At 32.6% G+C, this 22328-nt stretch overlaps 2 protein-coding genes and 2 long non-coding RNA genes across 4 annotated transcripts; 1 reads left to right on the top strand and 3 right to left on the bottom strand.

Annotated features, from left to right (window-relative positions):
• Positions 1-78: 78 nt before the first annotated feature.
• On the bottom strand, positions 79-4621 carry LOC114181530 (uncharacterized). The gene is made up of 10 exons (XM_085672274.1): positions 4219-4621; positions 3983-4060; positions 3209-3509; positions 2978-3120; positions 2696-2798; positions 1863-1967; positions 1592-1762; positions 1004-1174; positions 550-650; positions 79-444 (listed from the first exon to the last, which is right to left on the bottom strand). The coding sequence occupies exons 1-10, from the start codon at positions 4474-4476 to the stop codon at positions 385-387; spliced, it is 1491 nt and encodes a 496-aa protein (XP_085528400.1). The 5' UTR covers positions 4477-4621; the 3' UTR covers positions 79-384.
• A 1964-nt stretch (positions 4622-6585) lies between these two features.
• Positions 6586-9192, bottom strand: LOC114182135 (uncharacterized). Its single transcript, XM_028068911.2, has 2 exons — positions 7867-9192; positions 6586-7709 (listed from the first exon to the last, which is right to left on the bottom strand). The coding sequence occupies exons 1-2, from the start codon at positions 8988-8990 to the stop codon at positions 6851-6853; spliced, it is 1983 nt and encodes a 660-aa protein (XP_027924712.1). The 5' UTR covers positions 8991-9192; the 3' UTR covers positions 6586-6850.
• Positions 9193-15302: 6110 nt separating this feature from the next.
• Positions 15303-17238, bottom strand: LOC114180983 (uncharacterized). Its single transcript, XR_003603714.2, has 3 exons — positions 17087-17238; positions 16901-16981; positions 15303-15554 (listed from the first exon to the last, which is right to left on the bottom strand). It is a non-coding gene; the product is annotated as an uncharacterized LOC114180983 (long non-coding RNA).
• A 1856-nt stretch (positions 17239-19094) lies between these two features.
• LOC146886633 (uncharacterized) lies at positions 19095-20209 on the top strand. Its single transcript, XR_014994158.1, has 2 exons — positions 19095-19776; positions 19982-20209. It is a non-coding gene; the product is annotated as an uncharacterized LOC146886633 (long non-coding RNA).
• Positions 20210-22328: the final 2119 nt, after the last annotated feature.

The following is a 22328-nucleotide window of genomic DNA, read 5'->3' on the forward strand; positions in this document are numbered from 1 at the left end:
AATTTTTTTGTTGTGAATAAACAAAAATCAACTTCAACTTTTAAAACAAAACTCTTTGAAAAGTGATCACAAGATTAATTTCATATCAAAATCACTTCTTTCATTAAAAGCTTTAAAAAATAATCACTAGAATAATTTGTAACTTCTTGTAATTTGATTAAACCTGGCACTTGATTCCTATTACCGACTTTCTTAGCACCCTGATTTCCAACATGTACTTTCACCTCATGTGCTTTATTTAGAACTACATATGTACAGTGTCTTTGACTATATACATTGTCTTTAACTATACACAAGAATTATTACCACAGGTCGTGCATATATATGAGAATTTCCATCTAGTGTTCTTCATGTAAAAAAGAATGAGCCAAAAGAGGCAATGTTCTAAACCATGTCATGTTGACTGAGAAATTCAGTTATACATGGATACAGTTCTTCTGCAGCCTGCAGCATGGAGAATAGTGACAGTTAAGAAAATCCATATATTGAAAAATCTCAAGTTGATTCAATTATGTGTGCTTGTAACTCCTTTTCAATAAAAAATCATACCAGACGACCACCCACTAAGTCATAGTGGGCATAGTGTGGACCACCAAGCTCCCCAAAAACTTTGTATGTAACCAAACCTTCAGGAATAAGCTTCACCGTTTCTGATTCACATATCATCACAATTTATTTTCATCATCATAAAAGATAAAATATTTTGCTTGGATAGAGAAAGTTAAGTATTTAAAAGATGATGACAATGATGATGATGCTGAAGATGATGATGATGAGTACTAACAACACACTTTCTAACAATCTTTTTTGTAACTCACTCTTTCTTAGTGGTTGAATTCATGTGGGTCTCACACTAGTCTGGGAATAAAACCAAACAATTGAGAGATGTGACCCAAATGATTAGTGAGACTAAGATGAATTTCACCTGATAAGAGAATGTGGAAAAGTGTGTTGAAGAGTATGCTCATAGATTTTTTTTTTTTTCATGGTTTGGTTTTATTACCATATACAGCTTCAGGAGGACAGATCAAGTCTTCGTCACCGGCGACGGCCAAGACCGGAACATTAATTTTGCAGATATGGTCCTTGTAGAAGAATGTTCCACTCCTGTCACGTAAACCACCTTCTTGGAAAACTGATGATAACTGCAAGAGAATCTTGGCAGGTATGGTACCTGTCAATAAGAGAACAATACAAAGTTTGTAAGAGAAAAAGTTTGCAACAGCATACATAGATCTCACAATTTAAGAACCTGCAGAAAACTCAAATTAAAGTCTGAAAGATCTAACATTTATCACAATGTGGAACATCTTAATAATACCATTAGCTTAATAGACTTCACAGATCAATCAACTGCAGCATCCACCAAATTATAGAGATGACTGTTGCACAGATTGGTATGCATATTGAAGAATTGCAATAAGATGATGCATGGGATGGTTCTCCTCTTAATTTAATTTTGACAAGACATGTAACAATGTACTGTGTACAGTTTCATAAGGAATTCTTTTTCTAAAGTGCATAATATAGTTGAATACTCTGCACAAAAAGTTGAAAAACAATGCTTGATGAAAGATAAATTGGAACTTACCGAAGTTGTTCAAAACAAGCTTTTCAAATAGTTTCTGATCCATCATATCTTGAGCTGAAATCTGAGAATTCAGCCAAGATAAAACATACGGAGGGTAGCTTGCAAGGGGATAAACAGTGGCCAACAATGGCCCAACTGGAATAGCAGGAATGTTCAAAGCCTGAGCAGGTTCTGCCTGCAAAAGAAGACATGGTCTTAGTTTTTCGGTATCTTACTGGCATGGATCAAAACAAATAAAATTTGTCACCACACAATCAATTTCCTTAAACACTTGCCAGGGGTAAAAGCAACTTGAGAGATGATTTTGAAGGGGTGTAGTCAAGTGATGATGCCAAAGTAACAACAGATGCCAACCCAGAATCCTTTCCTTCAAAACCTAACAGTTTACGTTGGAACAAGAAAAAAGAAAGATCAACACATTGATTCACAGAAATAATTTGCAAACAGGTTCCTTCACAGATCATAATTCACAACAATGTTCCTTCCACACAAGATCTCAACCTGTCCATAAAATTTGTCACAAGTAAAAGAGGGAAAGTGCATAGCTATAGATATTTATAAAATACCTTCCACATTGGTTGTGGTAAAACAGCTAAAATTTATTTTTTGTTTGTTAATAAATAGTGATGTGTACAATAATTAAGTTACAAATATGTCACACTCAATAAAAAAGGAATGAACAAAGTAAAAGATCCTCAAAATCAAAATGGTTCATAATTTCCTTCAAATGATGCACACTGAATTAAATGCTGTAATTGCAAGCACTTGGCTGCTGATGCCACTACCATTGCAAAAGGATTATTTAATCTATGCATTAAAGAAGAGTTCTTCTGCATTTGACCACTGAATCCTAGAATCGAGTGACTATTTCTTGCAATGATGTTGAAGTAAAATTAAGGTTGTTACTACCTTTCTGCATACTTTTATTGCAAAAGGTTTTATATAATATCAAATTAAAATAGAAAGTGAAATACACAAAGCAATCATGATAAATTTTCTGTGAACAAACTTACACCACAAAACAAGCAATATGGATTTTCATTTGTCTATCAAATAAATCATGAATAAAAAGTAACTTTTGCAGCAGATCTATGTGGGACTTACAGCAACGTGAAAGCCTTGCATACAACAAGATACCCCCCATTGAGTGACCAATTGCAAGCAATTTTCCATCCCTTGGCTGGCATTGAGCTCTTATGTACTCCATCTAATGGTTGAATGTATGAAACCAGCAATTAAAAAACAAATTTATTGAGATCATTCAATTTTTTAAGCCAATATTTAGTGGAACAAACAAATAAAATACACCTAACAAGTAAAGGAAGACACAAAAGTAGAACTCTTGCCAAATTAAAAGTAAAACATCACAAAGGACTGTCACCTCACCGCTGCAGGTACATCCTCTTCCAGATAATGATCAAAGTCCCAATCATACTTAATAATCAACTGAAGCTGTTTCTGAAACTCTTCTAGAGTGGATGAAAATCGGTCTTGCAGTTCTAAAATCTGTGCTGGGAACAACTGTTGACCTTCAATAATAGTAATCATATTAGTTGTTGATGTAATCATACAATGTTAAAAGTGACAAGTTCCTATGAATATGATTCTTTCACTAACCCGGATTGAGAAAGCCTGCAAACTTTTCAGATATCCTTGTAAAAATGTCCATGAACCTCCTTGTTAACCTCATTTCCTCAGATTTAGTTATAACCTCGGGAGAGCCAAGGTTCTTAAATCTTGCTGGAGAAGCACTGCTTTTACCAAGTTCATCACTAATAGCAGAATCAATCTCAGACAATTTCTTTAGGCATTCCTCATCTTCCTCCAAGCTATCTGCAATAGTGCTCAACCCAGCACCGCGAAGCTCAAGAATCCACGTATCAAAACCTTGTGCCGACATGTACCGAGCAAATGAAGACTGAACACAAACAACGTAAACTCATCACACATCATTTAACATTATCCTAGAACAAAATACTGTCACAAATAACCACCACCCCAACAACGAAGTCCTATTGACGTGGGCAGCTACATTAATCTACTACCATTAGAAAGTTAAAAACCAAATTTTCAGGGATTATTGTCACAAATAATCAAACATCAGATTTAAATTTAGAGACAATACTTCACTCAAAAACCAACATGATTAACTTGTAGAAAAATCTTAACAAAATGAAATCATGAAACAAAGTAATGTTTAATGGGTGCAGAATCTGTATCAGTCATTTCAAAAGTTTAAAATTTCCAGGCAGGGTTGTGATTTCGCCACAAACAGAGGACAAATGTGGCCCCAGCTGAGGATGTGATTCGGTTGAGTCGCGACGAACCATTTCTTAAAACCTCTTCCATTCCCAACACAGTTATATGATTTTTCAATGGAAACAAGGTTACCTCAGGAGAGAGATCATAGCCAATTGCATTGGTAGCAACCCCTGACAACAACAAAAGCGGGTGATTCCTCGACGGTGCCTGCAAAACACATAAGAAAGCTTATATCTTTCAACACCACCACCTTTGATAATAACGAGGGAATTCAATACCCGGAAGCCCCGGAAGCTATATATCAGTGCATTGCCAAAAGGGTATTCACAGAAAGCAAAAATTTGAGAACTTGAGAAGAGGGGAACCTCGGGAGAAGGAAGGTAGCGCCACAGAGCGAGCTTCCAATCGGAGTTCGAAACCACGACGCGGTGAAGCTCATCGGCAGTGCATATCGATCGCCGTTGGCGGCCATTCTTCTCCCTTCGCACGCTGCGAAACGCCGCACTCGGCGGCGTCACCCGCCGGCGATAGAAACGCGAGGAAGCGAGTCGGGTTTCGTGGTTCCGGTCGGGTTGTGGCGGGTCGACCCAACAGAACCCGGTGGCAATGTGATTAAGAAGCATTTTTCTCTTTTAATGTTCAGTGAACAGAAACACGTTTTTTTTTTTTTTCTAATTTATTTTATCTGGTATTTAAGTATGTGTTTTCGTTTTCTTATCCCAGGTGGTTTTGTGGTTGGTTTTGTCTTGCAGATTTTGTTCCTAGTTTCTTATGGTAAACGGAACTAACTACGTGAAGATAACAAGAAAGAGTAACCATGTGTTATTATGGGCTGTAATAGCTTATTTAGCCGTGTAAGAGATGATGAGAGAGTAGGGTTTGAAGTCTTATACGTAAAGAAACATAAATCACCATAACTAAGTAGTTAAACATGAAGTTGAGCCTGAATATAGTAATCTAGTATCTATTATCTAATTTTGTAAAAATTCAATAATTATAGTTTATCAATGTAATTCCAATTTTAATCAAACAAAATTGAAATTGAATTGAGACTATAGATTTTATGTTTTTCACTTACAGAAAAGTAAATTTATTATTAAGGAATGTAAAATGGAAAAAAAAGAAGTAAGAATTATAATGTTAAAGAGAGTAAAATTTCTTCCACCAAAATTTACATTAACCAATGAATTTGTTTTAGTCCATAAGTACATATTTATGACATGAAAATATTGATGTTTGAATTTTTTGCCTTGAATTTTCACTTATAAAAGAACTTACTTAAAAGGAATATATGTACATGGTTATTCAATTTACAGAAAAGTTAATAAATTAATTATTAAATATAAAGAAAGAGTCATATAGTGATAGTATTGAATAAGATAAAGGGAATATATGCATGATCTCTGAATTACAATTGGTTTACTCTCCAAACATAGTGTTATTTAAGTCTTGTCCTTTTTTCTTCATTTCATTCATATCAATATTAATGTTGTCATTTTTAGATAACTATTCTTTGCTTGAAAGGGACAATATAATACTAAAATACTAGTTAAAGCTAAAATTTAGTCTATTAGTATAGAAAAAAAAATGTATGTAATATTTAATTCGAAACATTTTTGTCAAAGAGGAAAAAATGTGTTAAAACTTTATTATTTGTATACTTGAACAAAATACTTTTTCTTAATAAATTTTGTGTTTATTTTCTTTATGTAATATATATTTACATTTTAAAATATTTGCATATAAAAAAGATCTCACCTATCATTTCACTTAGATCATAAAATGTTAAAGATCAATCATTGCCAATATTATATTAATATCACTGCTTGTGACGAATCGTGCTGTTAACATTTTTAATATCACCACTATTAATACCTCAACTTATTATTATTGTCAATATTACCAATGTCACCTTATTATTATCTCATTTTTTGTCTAACTATTGTTATAGTAATAGAATATACTCAACCGTGACAGTAATATTTTTGAAATGGCAAAAGATCAAGTATGATTCTTAGGGATCAAATGCCAATCAACATGGTATTTCTATCATCAATGTTCTATATACTTCTGCTTTCAAGCTTCAAAAATGTTTTGTTTTTTAGTACTAAGAATCCAAGTGTGATTAATATTAACTAACTGTGATTAATATTTTATATAGGTTTTTTCAGAACTAACTGGTTTTCCATTATCTCTCTGGAAATATCCCAAAAGTCATAGATCTTGCACGTTGCATGCATGTTGATAGATTCTCCTTTATGTTTATATAGCTTATAAAAGTGATATTTGTATATATCGTGTCAGTTCTGTGAGAAATTTGTGTAAAAGACAAAGACCGTGTTTCAGATATAGTTTTTCACTATTACAAAAACTTTAATAGCCATAACTTTCAAGTTTTAAACGTGATTCTTACTTCAAACAGTTTCCAAGCGTGGTGGAAGTCATTCAAATGATTACGTTACATTACACTATTTTGATAACAAACCAATGATTCACCAGCCGTATAAGCCTCTATGTGCTGTTAAACGGAGTCATTTTCATTTTGGCTAATTCAAATTCATTTTATAGGCCTCTTTCATCAAATCACCAGAACCATCACGCACTTCATGAAATCTGACGTTGGTTTTGTTAATCAGAAGCAAACAAAACTAAACGTGACTGTGAAGAGACTCCAACTCTAACCAATATAATAACATTTGGATAGAAAAGCAATGAAAAAAAAGTCCCTCGGGAAAGCTAATGGCAGCAGCAACTTGCATTATTCAACTGAGTAACTGTGATGATCACAATAAAGCTAGGTTTGCAAAATATGGTTTTACAAGTCATTCATTTCCGTAGAGATAATAAAAAAAGAAATAACCTATGGTTTAGTCCTTATTTTTGTGTAGAAAGTAGGGTCCATATATGTTCATTGTTAAAAAATGAAAGTAAAGTTCAGTTACCTCTCACCACACCCCTCTCCACCACCCGATTCATTAATTCTTATCCACTTCTGATTCACACCGGCTGTGATGCTCTATTTTGCTGCTGAATGCTGTCTGCAGGGTACTGTTTTGAAGCATCTGAGAGTGCTGCAGCAGCTGCAGCTGGGGTCATGGATTGGTACTGAGGAAGCAATGGAGCAGTAGTGGTTTGTTGATGGGTGTAGTAACCTTGGTCTTGCACATGGCCACCATATTCATAGCCATAATTAGTAGTAGTACTAGAGGGAGCCACAGCAATGGACTGTGGTGGATGATGGAACTGAGACTGTGGCTGAAACCCCACATACTGTGGCTGAAATTGATTGGGAGGTATTGGAGCATATGCAGGATTTGAGGCCACAGGAGGAGCCTTGTAAACACTTGGAGTGACATCAGGTATAGTAGGGCTAACTGACTTGGTGGGATAGATAGGTGGAGTACCATCCTTGTATGCTGCTGAGGTAACAGCACTTTGTGGTATTAGGGTTCTGCCTGAGACCAACACATTTGGGTCACCCATGATGTTGTATGGTTGTGTTACTTGTGTGGGTCCAACAGGCATCACATAAACTGGGTACTGTTGCTGAGCAATTGGAGGGTGAAGTTGTTGTTGTTGTGGTGGGGCATAAACTGGGTAGTATGATGAAACTGGTACTTGCCCTATGTAGTGAGAGCTGGCATGGACCAAGGGCTTTTGCTGCTGAAGTTGTCTATTTTGGTCTAATTGTGGGGGTAATGTGTAGCCAGAATCATGAACCTGAATCACCTGATCAGGTATTTCACTCTTGGCATTTGAGAAAGCAACTAGTTTGTTGTCTAGTTGTGCAGCTTGGACTTGGTCTTGGTAGTAAACAGTCTTGGAGAAAGAATTTGCAGATGCAATACTACTATCACTGAAAATGTTAACCAAAAACAAAACACATCACCAAAAGTAAGACTTTTAAGTATGTGATTCTTAAAAAATACTATATTAACACAAACAAAAGCAAACATAGACAGGAAGAGAAAACCAAAGAAGGGTAATATGGCAGTGTTGCAGAAATCACACACCTTGCAACTGAATCAGGAGAAGGCAAATTCAAACCACCACTAGTCCTTGGCTGCACGAGCTGCAATGGTAAAGGGGGCTTCCGAAACCCGAGATCAGATCTCTCATCCTCAGAAACAACTCTGTTCATCACATTATCACTGGTAGTAACCATAGTCACAGCTGCAGGAATTGCAGGAGCAGCCACTGCAGAAGAAACCACACTCACCAATCCATCATCTTGCTTCACCCCACTTGCAATTGTCATCTGAGCCAACTGCTCCTCCACCAGCCCCCCAACCTTGTTCTCTTGCTGAAGCCTACTACTGTTGTCATCAACACGTACCCGAATGGGAGGAAGATTTGCCAGAGAAGGAGAGAAAGAAGGAGAAGAAGAGGAACTGTTTTCCATCATAGGTGAACCAGGGCTTGATTGCACCACATCAGGAAAGTTCTTGGCTTTGTTATTGTTAGTATCAGGCAAAGCCTCCAAGTTGTTGCTTGAACCACTGCCACTAACACCTCCACCACCACCGTCACTATCAAGGTTCACAAAAGAATTCCCTGCAGCAGTATCTGAAACTACTCTGGTTAACATTCCAGAGTTGTTGAGTGCATCTACAAACCATGTCTCTGACTTCACATCATCAAGTAGTGACCCCATTGAAACCGTGGCCTCAGGTTTGGTGAAGAACAGGAACACCCTGAGCCGTGAAGAAGCCGTACCTTTCGCCATAATTCGATCGTACTCTTCCACCATGTTGTCGAGATCTTCGTCAGTGGTGACAGTGATGAGGCTATCGAGGTCTTCGTTGGGAAGCTGGTACTTGAGTGTGAAGGGTCTTCCATGGAGAATGGTTCGGGAAAGCCGTGCACACAGATCTTTCAACGAGGAGTGGCGGTCCACCACCACAATCCTTGTGTCACCGCCGACGTAGCAGAGAGTCTTGTCGTGAGGGCGTGGCATGATGTGGCCACCATAGCTGCACATGAGGCGCAGCTTGGCGCCGGGAACCACCGGTAGATTCTCATCATTCCATGTTTCTGCATTGCGGGAACGTGGAGACGAAGACTCTACCGAATCGGGATGGTGCTTATGAGTGGTGGTGGTGATGATGGTTGCGGCAGAGAGCGGTGGAGGATCCATTCGGAGTGATGAAGTGGATCCTCTGTTTTGCTCTGTTTTGGGCAGAGTGGTAACAGAGGAAGAACAGAGATGGTGGGGGTGATATTCTTATAGGTTGGTGCAAGTGAACTTATTCTTTTTTTTTTCTTTGGAATGTAACTTTATGAGTGAAAAGCAATCCATATAGGATTCTAAGCCTTGTCTGTTACACCTTGTTTGGAGCTGTAATTTTGTACCTTCCAGCTTTTGCCAATGTATTCATTCCATTGGAAGTTTCAAAGATCAAAAGCAGAAAAAAAAAAACAGCCAAAGATTCAAAGAACTAAAGTGACTTGGATCACTTCAATTCAACTTCATTTTCATTCAGGGTTGAGTTGGCCATGGTATTCCCTTTGCATCATTATTTTATTTCATTGGATTCAGTGTTCTTTTTTCCTGTCAAGATTTTTTTTTTTTTTTTTATCGAATACTATGATTGTGGTTATTCTAACATGCTTTCACATACATTACAGATTAAACATGCAAAATGATTAATAACTACACTAATTCTTCATGTTAGAAGACGAGTTAAGTATTTAATTGTTTATTTTGTGATGGACTAATTCACACAATATTTGTCCAAACATACAAGGATGATGGTTCAAGGAAAAGAACACTTGTGTTCGATCATTCATAATACAAATCTAAAGTCAACTTTGATATAATTGTCCAAAATAAAGAATTCGTTTGTTTAATATTTCTTGCAATAATGGTATCTGAAACAAACCAAGTGTGATAGAGACCTAATTGTGTGAGCTTTATCTAATTACATTTTTTTGTTTGACCATTTGAGCTCGCAGAAAAACCCACCAAAGATAACTATGTTTTCTCTACCAAGTTTACTCCTTATTTTCTGTCACATTCTGCTGCTAAAGTTTAAAACATTTCTTTTCTTCTGTGGCAAACCTTATAATCAATCAAACAAACACCTTAACATGTAGCAAAAGAAGCTTAAAGGGTATTATTAGACTTAAAGGGTATTATTAGACTTGTGTGTATAGAAAAATGTGAGTCTAAGTTTCACATTGACTAAAAATAAAGAAGTAAAACACTATATAAGAATAAAGACACATAAATTCATTACTTATTTTGAGTTAAAAGCGGTGTCAATATCTTATATGATTGGACGACTCAAGGTCTCATTGGTGTGTTATATCTCCCGAACAAATCTTTCTGTAAAACTTAACACATATACCCTTTTGAGTATATTCCGTTGGTTGAGAGGGAATTGAAGAAGCACATGCACATCAGCACATGGTGACGATGCATTGGTACTTGTGCACACCTTGCATAGTTACAGCTTGAATTGGCTGGTCATAAACGCAACCTGCAAAAAATGCAAATTGATTTTCTTGACGCACGAGGGGGCTGCTTCAGAAGAACAGAACCCAAGGGAGCAAGTATAGGAGAGAGTAACATGGTCAACACAAAACAAGGCTATTCGATTGCTTTGGTGCCTTAATTTTTTATTCATTGAATTGTGTTGCATTATTAGAGATTGCTCTTGTTCTGTGGGGTTACAAGTCACATTCATTCATTGGTTCTCACATCACCTTCATCGGTTCGAGTGCCTCATTTTCCCCATATCTTTTTCTCCTCTTATTGTTTCTTCTTCATCTTCTTATCCGTCCTTCTAAGTCTTATATTACATAAAAATAAATAAGAATAAATATATTTTTCTTCTTAATTTTCAATAAATTTTGAAACTAGTTCATTTTAAAATTTTAGATCAATTTAATTCATCTTTTAAAATATATGAATTTAGTTTTTTTAATCAAATTTTGTTAAGTTTATTTGACATTTCAAACATGTTTCATAGTATTTGATTTAAGATTAAAACAAAAATGTGTCAAATAGTATAAATAACTTAAATACAATCCCGAAATACATACAAAACATCAGATAAACCTAACAAAATTTCATTAAAATAACTTAATTCACGTATTTCGAAAGATGAATAACTAAGTTGGTCTAAAGTTTTGAAATTGACTAATTTCAAAATTCACTGAAAATTAAGGGATCAAAAACATATATAACTCAAATAAATAAGATAAAAAAAGTTAAATATATTTTTAATTCTTTAATTTTTGTAGTAAAAACTAAAATTAGTCTTTTTTTTTTTTTAATTTTAGACCAATTTAGTCTTCACTTTTTAAAATACATGAATTTAGTATTTTTAACTGAATTTTGTTAAATTTATTTGACATTTTAAACGTTTTTCTTAATTAATATTGAAGTAAAAATGTTCAAACAGTATAAATAACTCAAATATTATCATAAAATCACATTTGAAATATCAAATAAACTTAATAAAATTTGGTTAAAATGACTAAATTTATGTATTTTAAGAAATTGAAGATTAAATTAGTCCAAAATTTTGAAAATAGACTAATTTTAATTTTTACTAAATGTTAAAAAACTAAAAATATATTTAATTCTAAAAAAATCTATAAATTTATTATTTTAAAATTTTAAGTTGAAATTGTGTTTTAGTGTCATATATAAGTTTATGCATGATTTATATACAAATTTATTTATGATTTATTGGTGTCGAATATCTATGTAATAAAACCATTATCCACACTTTGGTGGCTGATATGGTGCTCTGTGGAGTCATGTGATTAGGAATTTGCAAGTTGCTATAGTATTATATTATATCTGATCTGATTTTATACAAAATTAATTGACATGTATAACCATATTTCTACTTTTTCAAGCAAAAAAAAAAAGTTTATTTAAACCTGCAACGAGCCAAGATCTGCACTCTGTTCCATCAATCTGCAAGCTTTGACTAGTTTTCAATAGGAATTACTGCTTGGAATTTGTTTGAGATTATGAATATTTTAAGACAACGAGAATCTAAAAAGGAGGTAAAATTTAATGTTGAAAGGTCCCAAAACATCATAGTATATGCTAATTCAACATTGATTACAGGTGTGGCTTCTATTCTGTATCAACAACTATTGTTGCATTCATGTGAGGCTAAAAACAACAACACACTTTCAATTTCTTAATCTCTAATTAATTAAGGATTAACTGAGATTTATTAATAACTTCACAACAAAACAAACCTTACAATAACTTCCAAAAGCTAGACAACGTATCTGACTAAAAATATATTTAAGAAAATGTATAGATCTCTCTATTTCTTTTAAAAAATTAATTTATGAATAATAAATTAATTTTAGTTTATGAAAAATGTATTTTATTTCCTTTGTATATTTCGCTGTAAAAGTGTTATGGGAAAGTTTATCCGTACATACATACTCTTGATGCTTCTTTGGGCTAGCCCCCTTGTAAAGTGGGCTTATTTGGTCCAAAAATAATTGTTATTTACATTTTTTACTTTTCTTTGCATTATTTAGATTTTTTTAAAGGTTTTCATAAGTCTTAAAGAAATAATTCTTTCAAAATGAATTTCAATTTTATTATTTCCGAAAATGTATTTTTTTAAATACAAATGAAAAAATGTAATAAAATAAAAGAATATAAATAACAATGACGGTTTTACTTTATATATATATATATATATATATATATATATATATATATATATATATATATATTAGTAGTGACTTGTATACTTTTTTTGCCAAATTGGACCTTTTCAGCTAAGGGAATTTTTCCCTGCAAACCCATGTTTTCTTACTGCATTCCCATAAATAAGATAAAGAGTCAAATTTGTCCTCTCCTTCTCTCCTCCTCCACAACACCTTCGTAGCTCCAACTCCACCCCATCTTCTTTTCCACCTCCAACTCCACTCCATCTTTTACCACCTTTATCTTTATCTTTAACTCCACTTCGTCTTTTTCTACCTCTACCCTAAAAAACTTTCACACGTAGACATATCACAATAATATGATGTGTAAGAAAGAAGATAAAAGACGTAGAATATAAATTTCATATTTCATATTTGTGTGCATTCTGAATTGTATAATTTATAATGTAAAATTACATTATGGGTTGTACAATCCAAAATGTAAATTTACAACAGATTGTACAATTCATAATACAAAAATACATTTTGAATTATATAATTTGGAATGTAATTTTACATTACAAATTATATAATTTAGAATGTAATTTTTACATTACGAATTATATAATTTAAAATATGATTTTTACATTACGAATTATACAATTCAAAATATGTATGAATTATGTAATATAAAATTATAATTACAATAGGGATATAATTAGAATTTTAAAAAATACAAGAAAAGAATATGGGATGCAAAAAGAAATTTCTTGGTTAATAACTTAAATCAGTCCAATTATTTTGGACCTATGAAATTCAAAGTCTATAATAATTCTAATGAAAATGATTATTGTAGCTTAATAAAATTGAACTTTTCTAACATAAAAGTATAATATAAAATGTGTTGCAAGGTACATTAATTGTTTTATGGCGGAGGTAATGACATTTGGGTTATTGCACTCTTAAGTAGAAGAAAAATTACGTCCAAGCTAATGATTATAATTTTTAACTTAGTAGTAAGCACTTGGTCCAACAATTGATATCAGAACCAAAATAATATCTATAGCTTGTGACCTAGTAGTAAGTGTTCAATCCAACATGATGTTACTAATATATTTTATTTTAAATTTTTAAAAATTAAAACCAATTTTATAATAACATCAACTAGTGCAATAAAAAGCAAAATGTCATGATGGCGGTTAGTTTGATTGTGAATAACGACATCTTGAATGTTAGTTCTTATAATTAAAATTCATTTTGTTTAGTTTTTGCATTAAAAAGAAATGCGTTGATAGTCATTTGTAGAACTAGATTTTGTTAAAAATAAAAATTCTAAAGAATTTATTTTTATAAAAAGAACAACTGATAAAAGAGGAAGCAAAAAATAAATTTGAAAATATAATACATTATAGAACCCTGAAAAAATTAAAAAGGATTTATTATATATATATATATATATATATATATATATATAAGAGGAATGTTGGAAGTAAGGAAGAACATGTTTCCTAACCACTTTTTTTCTTCAAGCTAATATTATATACATTTTTAATTATTTTTCAAAGTTAAAGAGAAAACAACTAACTATTGATGAGGAAGCAAATAATAGATAAGAAGTTGGACAACAACTCAATTGAAGAGTGTGAATTTTGACAAAGTTGGACAACCAAAACTTCCCAAACAATGTTCAATTTTTGAAGGAAAATTGTTACCTCAAAATAGGTAAATGGGACACTCCCAATTAATATCAATAAAGTTTAATTAATTATACAACAGAGGAATCTTTAACTCAAATCACAAACAAAGTTGTTTAATTTGATTTTACTCATATATGATTGGATGAATGAAAATCCATGAAAAAAATTTGTAGTTATGTTCGAGTGCACATAACATGAGAGTTTTTGAATGAGGGTTTGGATTATTCAAATTAAATTATTATCATTGTACCTGAAAAAAAACTGAGATTTTATATATATATTGAAATATATTTATTATATACACGCATATATTGTATATGATAATAATATCCATTACATTATTTGTTATTTTGAAATAAATAGCATCTTTGAATTATAAAAGTGGTTGATCAAACCTTGATGGAATGAATTAATAATTTGAAGGGAATAGTACAAAAAAAAAGGCAAAAAATGATAAATTGATTGTTAGTTTGGTAAGGTTCACATGGATCCGATAATGTGAGTCAATTTAGTTAGTTTACATGCTTTAATTTTAGAAAGTTATGAACATTTATTTTTCTTTATCACAACGACTGAAATGATATTAGCTTCTTTTTCTGTTGATTATAAATTTAGAAGTTTGTAAGAAAAATTACTTCTTATTATTATACAAAAACCTATTTGTTATAAGTTTGCAATATTAGCATCTTTCTTGAAGAATACTCAGTTCTCCTGTGTTTACAACAGCATTGTTACTATTTTGCAGAAGAAGAAAAAAAAAACTCTTATGGTGGTATTTTTTATAATTTATTGTACAAAATTTAGACTTAAAATAACAAAATATTCCTCCATTTATATGTTTTTTCTTAGTTATGTTAATTTTCTCAATGTTCATATGAATAGAAAATAAAAAAAAATCATAGGATTCTTTTAGGAGAAATATTATTAATGCCAAATGTTTAAAAACTTAATTATAGGAATACAGTTTAGAAGTACAATTAGATAATTGAATTTTCAAGCATATTAATCAGAATTCTTTTTTTTTTTTTTTTAACTTGATAAGAAATGTTGTCGATCTGGCTATTCGAACTGCTATTTTATTACTGTCTGTAACGTCCCATTTAATTTAATACGTAAAATTAAAGGAAACGTCACGTGATAAAAGCATAACAACGCAGTCCAGGGTTCCTTAACATTTACCCCTACGAAACTAGGCACACCACGATGCCGATAAAGGAAAGCTGAAATACGGGTACACGTAGAATGAAGCGTAGAAATACGGAAAGAAATACATGGGCCGTGGCCCTAAATAAAACACGAGGACGACTCCAGCCCAGATGGCTAAGCTACTGGATCACCGCTCCCTTGCTGACCACGAGGACCTCGCCTATCTGCTCCCATCAACCAAGTTGATGATCATCGCAAGGAATAACGGCCACATACAACACAGACATACAACAATACGGGTAAGCTAGAGCCAAACAACATAAAGCATGCAGTCAAACATATTTTCGTCATCTCATATTCACACAGCAACCAAACATGTTATGACTCTTCATCCATTACACTACGACTCGACTCGACTCATCCGGATACGTATAACTTGGTCGGATTCAGCGGATGCTTGCACTTGTGTGGGTACCCCTGCTCGAACCTGAGCTGCTCGATCCTGAGCCATGTATTACCAGTTGTTACAATAAATCAAATCTCTCCCACCACAAGGTTAGCCCTTAATGAGTTTCAGGCCTCCTGCTACTCCCACCACAAGAGTCAGTCCGCTCTAAGTGAGACTAACTGACTCCTCGGAGCGTCAGGATGCAACCTTACCTTGAATCCTTACCTAGTTATACAGATGGGGCACCACCATGAACACCCACTAACAGGGGCCATGGAATTACGTCCCGACCACTGAAGCGCAACCCCGGAGGTCTCACCTAGAGACCCCAAGGAATTTATACGCTGACACGGACCAACATTCATAAATCAGCAATTAAGAGAATATTAAATTACGATTTTCAATTCCATATCAACCCTTGAAATTAAGTCCTCATATGCATCGCCTCTCGAATCCATACCTCTGATCAATACCGCCCCAATGAACCCAGGGTCTCATCTCATGATAACACCATGTTCCTTTAATTTCAAACCACCCATTTATTTTGCATGCTAAGTCCCATACCAACTCATTCATCCACAATTCATGAATCATGCCAAACACATATTTCATACTCCATTATATACATATACGTCATCACACAATCATGCCCAATCAAAACAGATCGCACGGGAAGCATCAAAAGTCCAATACATAGCTCAGCCTCGCCCAGCATCTCGCCCAGGCTGAGGGGCCTCGCTCAGGCGAGACGTCTCGCTCAGGCGAGCCTCCCCTCGCCTAGGCGAGAGTACAAAAACGTGGGTGGGGGCATCACGGGATCTCGCTTAAGCGAGATCCCTCTCGCTTGAGCGAGTGGCCTGCTCGCTCAAAAGGTGAGCGAGTCGCCTGGGCGAGATCTCGTGCAGAGATCTCCCTGTTTCATCTCGCCTAGGCGAGATAGACTCGCTTGGGCGAGATTAACAGGGTTCGCCACTGTTCATCACTGAACCAGACCCACTTTCGTCCAAAACACACATGCACAAAACCCTCACGCATTCAAACGACAGATCCATCCACAAAATCAACAATAAAGCACAAAAGTTTCGAAGAATGACTCTAAGCAAGAACCCTAACTTCCCGTACCTGGAATAAGTTAGCAAAGCGCTCCGACACTCCCACGACACCGAACACACGAGCACAACAGCTCAAGGGGCGAATGGAAAACTGAAAGGATAGGGAAACAGGAGCACAATATGGGTTATTTGGAAGCCCTAACGGAAAGAAACGAGAAAGAACCATGGAGACGAGGATGGCTAGCATAGTACTTACGTGGAGTAGAGAAAGCTTCGAACTGGCTCAACGACAGTGGGGGCGGAACCCTAGCAGAAGGGTGACGGCTGCAGCTCCAAGCAAGGACAAAGGTTCTGAAAGTTGTAGGGTACCCCTTAGGTTTAGGGCAGACCTAAGGGTATATGTGTTTGGGCTGGCCTTAGGCCCAACTACAAGGGCGGCCCACTGACATTAGGGCTGAAAAAAAAAGAAAAATAAAGAAAATGGGCCTTACACTGTCTCTTCTCTCAATTAATTCAATAAATAATAGTACAACCCATAATTAATCTCTAATGTGATTAGTTATTCACTATGGATAAATTAATTTATCCTTTTTTAAAACCTTATAAAAATCCCCAAATTGAATAACCTATCAGCACACATGGCTAAAAAACTATTATTTTAAAATTTAAAATTAAAGGTAATGTCATATTTTATATAATTGTCTTTTGACTCATTATTTATTATAATTTTTTTATTTTTTTTCTTATTATATTGTTTAATACAAACAACTTTATAAATTTAAAATAAATAAGTTATATAGGCTCGTTGTTTTCAAATGAGATTTGTCGAAATTAACAATTATTTTTTACTGATCGTTAGTTTTATCGGGACAATTTTAGACTTTCTTTTGATTTGTTGTATTCCAATATCATTCTTAACATCAAATACGAATTAAGTGTTATATACGGTGCAAAGAAATCTTGAGCACTCTAATTTATTACTTAGTTTTATCAAATAATACCACAAGCACTCTATTTCATTAACTAAAATATTGAAAAACATAGCTACTTTCTTTAAAATTGTTATGAAGTTTTACTATTTAAATCTTTCAAATAATTTCACATATAAAAAAATCACAAACTCTCCAAAGATATGTGAAAATGACAGGTTGTGGGATGTATAAACAAGAGAGCAATATAAAAACTAAAAAAGGAAAAGACTAAAAATGTATGGTGCAAGAAAGCTACTAAAATGAAACATTAACCATGCATAATAAATGGATGAAAAATAGATAAAAATATAGAAGTAGTAGTAATTATTTTGTGAAGGGAAGCCAACCACCACCTCCTGGTGTTAGGTGGCTTTAAATTTGAATTGAATTAGACAGAGAGAGTCCTTTGGAAGAGGGTGCAATGCAGTTCATGATCATTAATTAAAGCCAATCATCTCTTCTTGCTTTGCCAGAAGGTTCTTACACTTACACATGTTTCTATGTACTTCACCACAAACATCAATGTTCCCTTGTGGTCCATCCTTCTTACTTTTCCATGTCTCCATCCCTCTCAGTAACTTCAGCTCTTCACTGCACCCACCTTAACAATTGAAAAATATTAACCTTTTTTGTAACATTTGGTAAGATGTAATTAAACCTATTTCGAACTTACAAAATTATCATTTATATTTTGTGCGTGATAAGTAATTCGTTAATGGTCTGATATCAGGTGAAATAGAATGTTTAAATTTTTTTATTAAAATAGATTTTTTAAACAATGATTTTGATCCCATGTTAAGAAAAGTAAGTTTTAAGCCTAATTTAATATATACAAAATTGACTTGTAAGATGATGTTTGTATCCTACTTATATATATTATGAAATTAACTTGTCTCTAGTCTATGTGAAACTTTCAACATAAAATGAGATTTATCCTTACAAATAAAATATAAATTAATTTTATTTTTAATAGACATAAAACTTGTAACACACTCGTTTATATTAAGATATATACATATTTAATGTGAGACTAAAATATTAATAAATAGTTTAATAGATATCGGATGAAATAATAAGTTCAATAAACAATATATTTTACTATAATAAACTTTAACTTATCCTTGTAATATCACGTTAACAAGTGGATAATGAGTTAATGAGTTAAGATGATACATCAAAATCAAACAACATAAACTATATATTTAATCTGGTTTTCAAAATATTGGGCAATGACCAATGACTATATGTTATTGGGCAATGACCATAATTCCTACCTCACTTGAGTAAAAATTACTTTTATAACACGAATAGATATTCTCCAAAATTCTTGTATATTAAAGAAAGAAAAAAATAATGTTCTCCCATCTGTTATACCTTTTTACCTTTGGTTTATGCAATATATAATGCATATTTTGCATCAATAACCTTTTTGTTTCTCCGAGGCTCTTGTCCATTCTCTCTGTCTCTCTCTTGGACACAGCACAGGAAGCTGTAGAAGATGGAGATAGTTGATTTTGTTCCTGTGTGTGGAAGGACGAAGAAGTGCAGAACAAAAGGAAGATACCATAAGCTTGATAGCAGCAGCACAGAGGTAAGTGACAGTGGTGAGATGAATAATGTTGGTATGTTAAGGCCAAAGGTGAAGATGGTTGAAGTCATACCTAAACTTCATCAACCAAAGATTAGTAGGTTATCCATAAATATGTGGAAAAGGTTGAGAGATGGTTATGTGAAGCACATGCTTAGTTTGGCAGAACATGTTGCGCATTTGAACAATGCCGAAATCTGCTTCCTCAACAAGATCCGTGAGGACGATGTTCAGCTCTTGCTAGCTCCATCCAACTTGAGCTTCTGAAGCTTCCATGCAAGAACTTAATGGAAGCACTTGTGTAGAAAATGTGTTATGCAAATTATGAGTTTTTTCTCTTTCCTTCTTGGAGTTGATGTGTATGCACAAGATGCACAAGAACACCGAGTAAGTTTTTCAAATAATTTTCAGTTTCTCAAAAATTAATTTTTGCCTATATAATCCATCTTCGTCTATTATCATAGAAAAAGAAAAAGGTTCATATGTTCTTATCAGTTAAGTTAATATATCTTTTTTATTTTTTAATTTGGACTAATATTTCCCTTATAATTAACATTACATATGTTTTCTTGTTCTTGGTTGGTGGTGGTAGATCAAGGTTGAAGAGAAGAAATGATATTGCAGATTTATGAGTGTGTTCCATGGTTAAATTGTGTGTGCTGTCTAAAACTTGAAAGAAGTGAAATGGTATGTGTTACTTCCTTGTTGTACAGATGGAAACTACTGAAAAAAAAAAATGTTTGTTGATGATGTGAAGAAAGCGAAGTTATGAACTATAATTTGGTGTTGAATTAACTTATTTTAAAATAAGTTGTTATTTTATATTATTTCATCTTGAGTTATCTTGAAAATATTGTTCTTTTGTAACTTATAACAATGTCGATCAAACTTCCTTTTTTAAGCAAAGTATGCATTATTTTTGTTTATTTTGAATTTTTTAGGGACGAGTTTAAATATAAATCACTAACAAATTCTAGGACTAGATACACATTATAATTTCAATACAATTGTCTATTAATAACTAAAAGAAATTAAACTTAATTCGATTTTTGGAAAACGATTGAAAATTTATAAAAGTTGAAAAGTATGCAACAGTTTTATTTATTTTACAATATTTGGGAAGAGTTTAAATATAAATCCCTAACCATTTCAGGACTGGATACATAATATAACTTTAGAGGGCAAAAAAAATATTGCTTAAATCACAACCGAGAGGGTGAAATTAGTTGTAGAAATGACTTTTCTCATAAAAATATAATTTCTTAAAAGTTTTTAATGAAGTGTAAAATTAGTAATTCAAGAAAAATCTACATCCAATTTGATCCAAAATAATTTAGCCGAAATATTTCTCTATATTTTTAAAATATTTAATTGTAAGATTATTTGTATAACTAATATAAGAAAATTTATAATTTTCTTAAAAAATATTCAAATACTTATAACTATACCATAGTAAGGTAATATAACAGAGAAAAGAAAATACAGAAATAAGAGAAAGTATTAACTGGAATGACAAATATTCCTCAAAAGAGTTACAACAGGAAAACTACAACACTTGCAACATTATTTGATGATGATTTTAAACAATGATTATTTATCCAAATGCCAAAGATAAATCTTCGAGAGTTCTTTTTATCAGAAAAAGCAACTTAAGTTTTCTAAGTATAAAATAGAGAAAGTTCTGTTAGAATGCTTACCTTTTAAAATAAGTTTTAAAAATAATTGTAGTTATTTACTAAGATAATCAATTATATTTAATTATAATCACGTATAATCTTGTTCATATAACCTGTAATAACATTTTGAAACAACACAAATAATTATTCACTGTGACCCTATAATAATCAGACTATTGATAGATTATTTTAGACTAATTGACATAATTGATTATTCAATAAATTAATAAATAAATTTTAATTAACATAATCAATTATTATTTGAAAAAATCGATTATATACGAAATAAGTTAAATTCAGATCCGGTCCAATTTGAAATAATTAGTTATATCTTAACATGATTAATTATTATGTTCATCTTTAATGTTTAGTATACTTGGGCTGCTACATGTTGGGCCTAAATTTTGGGTTGAATATGCTTTCCTTTGGGTTCTGTTATCTAAGTTCACTAGTTAAAAATTGTGAATTACTATTTCACCCCCACCTCTGATCCCTTTAGATATCTCGCTTGCCCGCTCTTATGGTAAACTTCGAAGCTTTCCCTCAATTGTGTTTAATTAGAGATTGAAATTTGATCTAAAAATTTATTTATTGAAATTTGGTCTAGAAATTCATTTATTGATTTGCAAATTACCTTTTTTTCCTTTAGAACTTTTGATAATTGTTTTTAGTTTAAAGGCTTCCATGCAACAAAGTTCTTAGCATTGAGTTAATTACCCAAAATTCCACCATTTATGTTACCTAAATATTTATTTGAGAAATTATTTTTAATAGTAAATTTTAATTAAAGTAAAAAAAACGATACATCTACGTTCTTTACACCTAGACTCCTTATATTCTTTGGGCCTACAAATTGTTTTCTACTTCACTAAAACCTAAATTCTTCCCTTCTTTGTCTCACCTTACAAAAACTCTCTTTTGTATTTTTTTTTTAATTTTCTTTGTCAGTATATTTGACATTTTAAAAAAAAAGAAAAGAAAAGAAAAAGGGAATGAACATAAAAAACAAATCTCAAATTTAAAAGAAATAATAAATATCTTCCTTTTCATGTGGCCAATGTCTTTCATATTTTAATTTAATTTTCGAATAAAGAAAATAATACTTTATTTTTCTTAAATATTGTATTATTTGAAAATTAACATCGAAAAGAGATATTATAATTAAAATAAGAAAATAATTACTCAAAATAATTAATTAAGTAAAAAATATTTATTACTTGTGCTATAATGTATAAAAGTAGCATAATAAGATTTGGTATTCCA

This window comes from Vigna unguiculata, chromosome 4 (assembly GCF_037176805.1).
Source record: "Vigna unguiculata cultivar grain cowpea cultivar isolate G323 ecotype 2 chromosome 4, ASM3717680v1, whole genome shotgun sequence".
Taxonomy (NCBI): Eukaryota; Viridiplantae; Streptophyta; class Magnoliopsida; order Fabales; family Fabaceae; genus Vigna; species Vigna unguiculata.